Source organism: Austrofundulus limnaeus, unplaced genomic scaffold (assembly GCF_001266775.1).
Source record: "Austrofundulus limnaeus strain Quisiro unplaced genomic scaffold, Austrofundulus_limnaeus-1.0 Scaffold9, whole genome shotgun sequence".
Lineage (NCBI taxonomy): Eukaryota > Metazoa > Chordata > Actinopteri > Cyprinodontiformes > Rivulidae > Austrofundulus > Austrofundulus limnaeus.
The window spans coordinates 2,887,497-2,895,436 of record NW_013952411.1 but is presented as its reverse complement, the minus strand read 5'-3'; the positions used below and the strand labels follow the sequence as shown (position 1 = coordinate 2,895,436).

At 44.2% G+C, this 7,940-nt stretch overlaps 1 protein-coding gene across 1 annotated transcript in view; it reads right to left on the bottom strand.

Moving 5' to 3' along the window:
• Nucleotides 1-7,593, bottom strand: part of LOC106512957 (mothers against decapentaplegic homolog 6) — a 29,416-nt gene extending 21,823 nt beyond the window's left edge. The window contains exons 1-3 of the mRNA XM_014001527.1: nucleotides 6,234-7,593; nucleotides 4,026-4,079; nucleotides 3,667-3,744 (exon numbers count right to left, since the gene is read on the bottom strand). Of these exons, the coding sequence (XP_013856981.1) occupies nucleotides 3,667-3,744; nucleotides 4,026-4,079; nucleotides 6,234-6,981 (880 nt within the window). The 5' untranslated portion in view covers nucleotides 6,982-7,593. The remainder of the gene's footprint in view (nucleotides 1-3,666; nucleotides 3,745-4,025; nucleotides 4,080-6,233) is intronic.
• Nucleotides 7,594-7,940: the final 347 nt, after the last annotated feature.

Below are 7,940 nucleotides of genomic sequence, written 5' to 3'. Positions count from 1 at the left end.
GACCAACAATTAATTGATAAGCAGTCATTTTTTTTAAAAACTGGAGTTTTCTCTTGAATCAAGAGGGTCTTTCCATAAAATGAAGGATTTTGTTTTATAATCTCCTGAATTAAAACACAGAAGCACATAATACATATTTTAACAATTTATTTTGCTAGTTGTATTAAATATATGCTGAAGCTGACCTGCTGCTCGCGTCTATTTTTTTTATTCCTTCGTCCAGAAACTTTTGCTGCTCAACAAATAACTTTGACCCTCAGTCAGAAAAAACTGGAGGGTTTTCATACTTTTGGCCCAAGAGGAGGACAAAACTAACGGTGGATTTGTGTGCCCCCCACCCCCACCCCCCGCACGCGTTTCCTCGTTGTGACACGGCTCGAATCAGACCTAAATTTAATGTGGCATATACGTTTTATCATATCTTCAGATCTACTTGGCCTAACAACATGATTTAAAAACTGGTTTAAAGTGCGAAGTCTCTACTTTTCACTCGAGAGTCAGAGAGGGCGGATCTTTACAGGTAGTTTTTTCTTTCTTCCTAAACTTTATTCAGGTTAGCCAGCATTGACAACGTTCTGTGGGTGACGTAAACGGCTCCGCGACACGACGAGGCACGCATAAATCGCGCGACACAACGAATCGATAATGAAATTCGTTGCCAACGCTTTTAATAATCGATTTTTATTGATTTTATCGATTCSTTGTTGCAGCCCTAGACGAATAAACTGTAAAAGACGTGTCAAAAGAAGGCAGTTCAGAAGAAAAAATCATAAAACATCTTAAAACTTTAAAACTTACGGTAGGTGCATTTTCTGCACTCTCACTATTTACAGMACTGAAAAACACACTGGGTGAAAGACAATCATGCATGTACATGTTCTAAATAAGTTGTGGGAGTAAAGAAGTTTTTTCGTTACCGTAGTTTAAAATTCTGTAGCAAAACGTCCAAAATTGTATAACTTAAAGTGCGATTGTGTAAAAGAAATTAGAAAGGTATCAAAAAGTCAGTTCATGTAAAGTCCACCTCTCTGTGATTTGTTTAAACTTGTTTAGTTTTATCCTGTAAGGTRTATCTGAGCTATGGTGCTTTAAAATGGACTATAGCTCAGATATACSTTACAGGATAAAACTAAACAAGTTTAAACAAATCACTGAGCTATAGTGCTTTAAAATGGACTGTTTCCTTACTTGTTTTATCAACATCCTGTTGATGTGTTTGGGGAAATTTCTCGCAGTAGTGTACAAATTTTGCCTATGTTTTACAATATACCATTATTAAAAGTGTTGGCACATGGTTCCTGATCAGCCACACACTTTCACATATACTTTATTTCTCCAAAGTTGTAGGACATAAAACTGGGCAAAAATGGTGAGCAGAATTGTAATAACGGAACTTCAGTGCTCACACTTAACAACATATTTAGTGGTGTCGCAATACCAACATTATAGGGCCTACTCGTAGAAAACTCTCCAATACTCAAGACCAATACAATACCAGAATCGACATCTGTTGAATGTGTTCCAGTTTACATTTCAATGAAAGGATTGTCAGTTCCACTCTTAAGAAAGTTATAAAAGTTTAAATAAAATTTTATTACCTCCGCCAAGGTGGGGAGATAATGTTTTCGGTCGCGTATGGTCGGTCGGTCGGTCGGTCGGTCGGTCGGTCGGTCTGTCTGTCTGTCTGTCTGTCTGTCTGTCTGTCTGTCTGTCTGTCTGTCTGTCTGTCTGTCTGTCTGTCTGTGGACAAATGACGTCAGATGTGTGTATGCCTGTAAACGGGAAGTAGAAATTGTAAAGTGGGACTACACCTCCCAGGATGTCTACTATCAGGAAAGTTGTGATTATTCTGTTATCAACCAGTATTGGTGACGTGACATGCTATCTGGAGACATAGAAAACTAAATGTGATTCTCTTCACGTTAGAGGAATAACTGAGAAGACGCTGACAGCGGGGGGAGGGTCCAGCTGTAGCTGAGCTGAAGCTGGTACCGAACAGCGGGAACAGCTAATAAACCATGTGAGGTACCCCCTCCACATAAGAACTTTATTGTGTGATTTGTCAGAAGTTCATGGGAGTGTTTGTTTGTGCTAAAAGCGCTCAGACGCTGAGCCGATTGTACCAGGAAGCAGCAGTTTAGAAATATAGTCAAACCATTACAAACTCATAAAATGGGATAAAACACGTTTTACATGATGGAATCTGACTGAAGAAAACTAAGGAGCTTAAACCGGGACCAGCTTGTGGATGAATAACGTTGGGTGACGAGTCTGACTTTTTTTTTTTTTTTGCATTGAACTCCACCGGATTGAAATCCCGTGCGTACTGCCTGCTTAAATGTTCACTACGTCAGAACTTATTCGGCAAATGTGTTTCACTTCTCGTTTTTATTTGAAAATGTTGTAACAGTATATATCGGGCTGTATTTTTAATTTGATCCAATCAACTAGATCCAGGGAACCACCTGTTCAAACTCAGTAAGTACTCGGTACYGGCRATTACTAAAATTGAAGTACTTGTACTTGGTTTGAGAAAAAAACTGTTTTGGAGACACCCCTAAAATATTTGTAGAAATGTGACTAAAATAGCTTCCCATGGATTTTGGTGAAGCTATCACACACACACACACACAAGACAATTAAATCTTTCAGCATTCTCTCAAAAAGCCCAGCAGTAATTCCTCCACCCAGCCGACTCAAAACGCCTCGCTCTGTTCTGCCACTCTTCGAGTGGCGACGCTGCACAGACTTTCTAGGTGCCCATTCACCTTTCAACGCCGTCCACACGTAAGCCTGGGGAGGCTTGATTGAGTGGGTTTGTAGGTTTCTTCTAACGCTACGAGGACCTCTCCACCCGACCCCAGCACATAAACAAATAAAGCTCCAGTTTCATCATCTAGAGGGGGCTGTTTCCTGTCCCGACTCAGAACTAAGCCACCACCACCCCCCCACCCACCTCACCACACTCCACCTCTTCCCACACACACAAAACTCTACACCGCCGCTTCATTCGAGCGGCTCGGACCCCCCCACTCCCACCAGCCCTAAAGTGCCAGCCTCTTTCCACTGCTCAATTGCAGAGAGGAATGAAGGGATTTGAGGGAAGAAAGAGGGAGAGTGAATGTGTGTGTGGTGGGGGGGTGACTTTGAGAGGCAAAAGGGATTGGGAGTGTGTGGGGGGATCTTATTGCAGCTCTGGTGAAATATTTTGCTGTGGAGAAAGTATAGATGAGGAAAGAGAGACAGAAACGCTACACTGCTGCGGCATCTAGACAGTAAAACGCCCCCCACCACCACGCTGCCCCCAGACCCCCAYCGAGCCCTCCATGCCACTCTCACAATAGGGGCTTTACGCTCCGGAGTTTTTTGGCTTTGCAAAGTCTTTGAAGATAGGAGGCGAGCACGACCCGATAACGCTGGTAAATATAATTTACCCACTTGTGTAAACACACAGAAAGGAAGCGTGTTGTGTTGTGTGTGTGTGTGTGTGTGTGTTTGCATTAATGAGTGACTCTGGAAAAATGTGTCCACCGTTTGTGCCATCTAAGCTTGATTGTGGGTGAAAAAATATATATGTCTGCAGAAACTCAGCGTTTAGCCTCATATTGTTGGATGAAGCCACAACACAAATGGAGCACTTCAGCAGAAATAATGCAAGCGACTCACCTGTGTAGTCTCTTGGCATAATGTGGGGTGGGCTGGAGAGAGGAGGGGGCGCAGTTTCAGTGTACGACAGGGCTGAGTCTGGTTTTAGACGGTGAAGGAAACAAAAAACACAAGAAAAGGCGTTAGGTTTTAAATAAGGTAGGAGTTTGATCCAGTGATTTGTGTTTGATTAATCAACCATCAGATTGATCGCTTTGTTTATTTTTAAGAAGAGTCTTTGAGAGTGAGTGTTGTTGCACAAACAGATCTTCACTCCTAATAACTGGGTGCCATTTAAACAGCTTTGCAAAGATAACCTATGTTTCCAGTCTAAAAATAGGGCGGTGACGAGTCTGACGACACAGTTTTCCCAGACTTACCCAGTAGCTTATGTTCATCTGAATGAGCCACAGAATATGGGGGAGGAGGTGATTCTGTGAACACAACAAAAACAAAGAAACATTATTATGAGATGGAAAAATATTGTYAGAATTATTAGTTTTACACAGAATGAATGCTGAGAAATACATAATATGTGTAAGTTTGTCGCTGCTACATTAATTAATGAGACAATCAACATTTATGTTTCGTAAYACTGAAAAACAACATTTTAGTGTTTTTGTCAGAATAAAATAGAATAACAATCCTCACGGATATAACAAAGAGATGTTCAGATGTTTCAAAGTGGAGTTTTGTGGAAAGGTTTTGAATCTGCCCTATAAAGCACTTTGAATGACCTCAGTTTGGAAAARGAGTTTAATTCTAACCAAAATAAAAGAATTAACGACTTGTCTAAAGCAAACGGGTTTTACTGCAATCTGAAAACAACTAAAATTTAAAGACAATCCTGKTTTTTTTTTGTAAAACCCATTACACAAGTATCCTGACAAAAATATCATATATATTTCTGTTGGAAGTCCCTCAGGCTGCACAGGAAGTGCTACAGCTAGCTGCAGCTGCTGCTCTTTGGAACTGTATGCAAATAACCATAAATGATAACTGTTTGGTAGTTACTAGTTTATAAAGTAGAATTCAAATAAACTGTTAAACTATGCAAGTATAATGTTTGGAGATTGGAGCAACACTGTAAGAAATAAAATACATTTTTATGAAAAATTCCAGCTGCTGAGTTTGACAGAACTTCACAATAAAAAAAAATCATGAAAAAAGTTTGAAACAGTGTAGTGAAAAAATGTTGCATTTATGATAAATTACCAGCAGTTCTGGTTTCTAGAAAATCATTGTTAACACTGACAACGGACTTTGGGTTAGCGGTTAGCTCGTCAGTCTGTTCTCCAAACTAAAGTCTTTTGAAAAGCACAACGTTTAAGAAAGATCTGACCATATAACTGCTAAACTTGATGAAACTCTTTGGCCTCTAATTTAATGATGCTTTACCTCTTTGGGTGGAGTTTGACGGTTCTCTCCATGCATGTGTGGGTTTTCTCAGAATACTCCTCCATCAGACTAAAATCATGTATGCCAGGCTAAATGGCAGCTCTAAACTGAGAGTGAACGGTTGTTTGTCTCGTGGCCCTGTGATGGGACTTATGACCATGGTGCCCCATGCCATTTGCACTGTCATTGCTGGATAATGGGCAATCCATAAAAAAGAAGCCAGTAAATGTAGATGGTGGGTGGGTTATTTATATTAACCATCAGATCTTATATTGTCTTTAAAAAACTGCACTTGATATTTACGTCATCCTCCTTTCTGACAGTTTATTTCCTTGGCTGCATGTGTTTGAGCCTCTTTGCAAAGTTAACCCACTAAAACCTTTAAAAACACTGCTTCATGCTGCTGGGTTAGTCCCTTCAGTCCAAAGTGGCCCTGGGATTTTGTGGCTGCGGCCCCTTTAAGAGCAGAGCCAGTAATTGCCGGAGTTCTCAGTCAGTCAGATACCAAGCGAGTCAGTCTGGCGCCAGCACTATGCAAACTGTATATTATCGGCACTCCTTCACCTAAATAACAAGAGGAGGACCTCCTTGTCAGAGGAAAGAGAGCCGAAGTGCAACTTGAGAACGGTCCTCGGTTGGACCGTGTGGGAGGCAGAGAAGTTGGGCTAAAACAGTGAAAAGAAGAAAAGACTGAGAGAGAGAGAAGTTTGTGTAACTTAAAGGGCAGATCAGAAAACATGACAGGGAATGTTCCGCTTAAAAATAATCTGTTTAAATCACACAGAAAAAAATGTAATCATGAATTTCTCTTTCTTTCTTTCTTTCTTTCTTTCTTTCTTTCTTTCTTTCTTTCTTTCTTTCTTTCTTTCTTTCTTTCTTTCTTTGTGATTGACACTTTACATCAACATTATTATTCCTCTGCTGCAGGCAAGAAGAGCTCATTTAAAATAAATACCTCTTATTTCACACTATCTTTCATTTTGAGCCATCAATCATCCTCGTGTGGCTTTAATGATAATTAACTTCTTGCAATCAGCCCCCACCTGCAGGGAGCACCTGATGGAGATGTCACTGCTGCTCTGTTCACTACGTATGACATGGATTCTGTTAGATTTGATCATGTTGTGTATGTGTGTATGTGTGTGTTTGTGTGTGTCTCCCCCGCTTATCGCCCCCTGAAGCCCGCTTACCTGGCCCGCACAGACGGCTGTAGTGATAGGGATTGCAGCACACCTTGGCGCCGTCCTCCGCGCCGAAGCTCTGGCAGTGGCTGAGCGCTTTGAGCCGGRCTGAGAGCGGCAGGTCGCTCCAGCGGAACAGCTTACACAACAGGTACTGGGGGGAGGCGTGGTGGGCGCCCACCCGCAGCTCGGTCCCGGGCACCACGACGCACTCGCTGCTCATCCCTCCCCCGGTGTCCACGGCCCTCACCAAGGCGTCAAGAGAGCTCTCTTTGAGTCTCTTTAAGAAGCCGTGCGCTGCGCCCGACACTTCCTCCTCCAGCCCCGCGCGTCTTGGTGCGCACTGACAGGGGCCACCTCCAGCGCCSTCTTTCCTCGGGGCCCAGTAGGGGCCCCGGCGTCTGAGGGCCCATTCCCCGAACAGACAGCATGTCACCGTCCTGCTGTCGCCCTCCTGCTCCCGCCCGGAGCTGCTGCTGCTGCGCTCCGGGACGCACATGGCACCCCGGTCGTCCTCCTGTTCCTCCTCTTCCTCCCTCTCCGTCGCSTCTCCAGCCTCCGCCGAGGGTCTCGGCGCCGGCTCGGAGCGCGTCACCGACCGCTGCTCGTGTCTGTGGAGCTTCCCCGGGTGTCTGCCGCCGCCGCCGCCGCCGCCGCCGCCCGCGCCTCGTCTGCCTCCATCCCGTCCGTCGCCCTCGCTGACCAGACGGCTTCTCCAGAGTCGCCGAACAAGACCCGAGCGTCTCGACTTGAACATGCGACACACCTAGACAGCTTTGGATGAGCCCAGTCGGTCCCGTCCGCCTCTCCGAGGATGCCGCATCGATTTAAACTGGTCGCCAAAGACCGGGAGCCTGTGCACGGCGCGCGCACCATGAGCAGCCGGTGGTCCCCGTTCTCTGGCTGTCGTGCAGCATCAGAGTCACATTCGGTCCCAGGTAGCGCTCAACATCTCCAACCTCATGAAGAGAAGGCTGCAGACAGTCTCGGAGACCTGCTGGGGCCAAACTCAATCAGGCTACAACTTTCCCCAGGCGTTTCACCAAGTCTCCCAGTCCACAACACCCCGAAGAAAGTCCCAAAAACATAGTCCGGATCCGAGGTCTGCACTCACAACAAGAACTCATCAGGATCATGAAGCCAAAGTTTCCCAGAGTTTCGTCCATGCGCTCCTCGCGTTCTCACACAACACCACCCCACAAAACACCCCACAAACAAACAGCAAACCAGCTTCGGGGGGTCTCGGCGCAGTGGAGATGTCGGGAGAGGCTCCTGGGGCCAAACTCCTGGACCGAAACCGAGCTGAGAAGTTGTTTCAATTGTCTTTGCAAGTCTCTGTCAGAGGCACGCGCGCACACAAACACACACACACTGCTGCGCACTGAGTCAAAGCAGACACACTGAAACCAGAACTGTGCAACTGTGACTTTCAAAATAAAAGACTTGAGCTAGGGGCTGTCCATAAATGATCCTCAGTGGGGGAAAAAATAATAACTAGAAATTTGTGGATATTTGGTCAAGGATTACTTTTTGAATAGCGTGATGAAAAATTGTCTCTGTACAAACTTTTTTAATTTATTTATTTTTTTACAATTTTGAAAAAAATATCACAAACGTGGGTTTTGTGGTCCCAGCATTTATTATTTATTTGTGTTGGACAAAGTGATGGTTTAATTGGAAAAAAAAATGACAGAAGGTGAAGTGGAACACAGGACT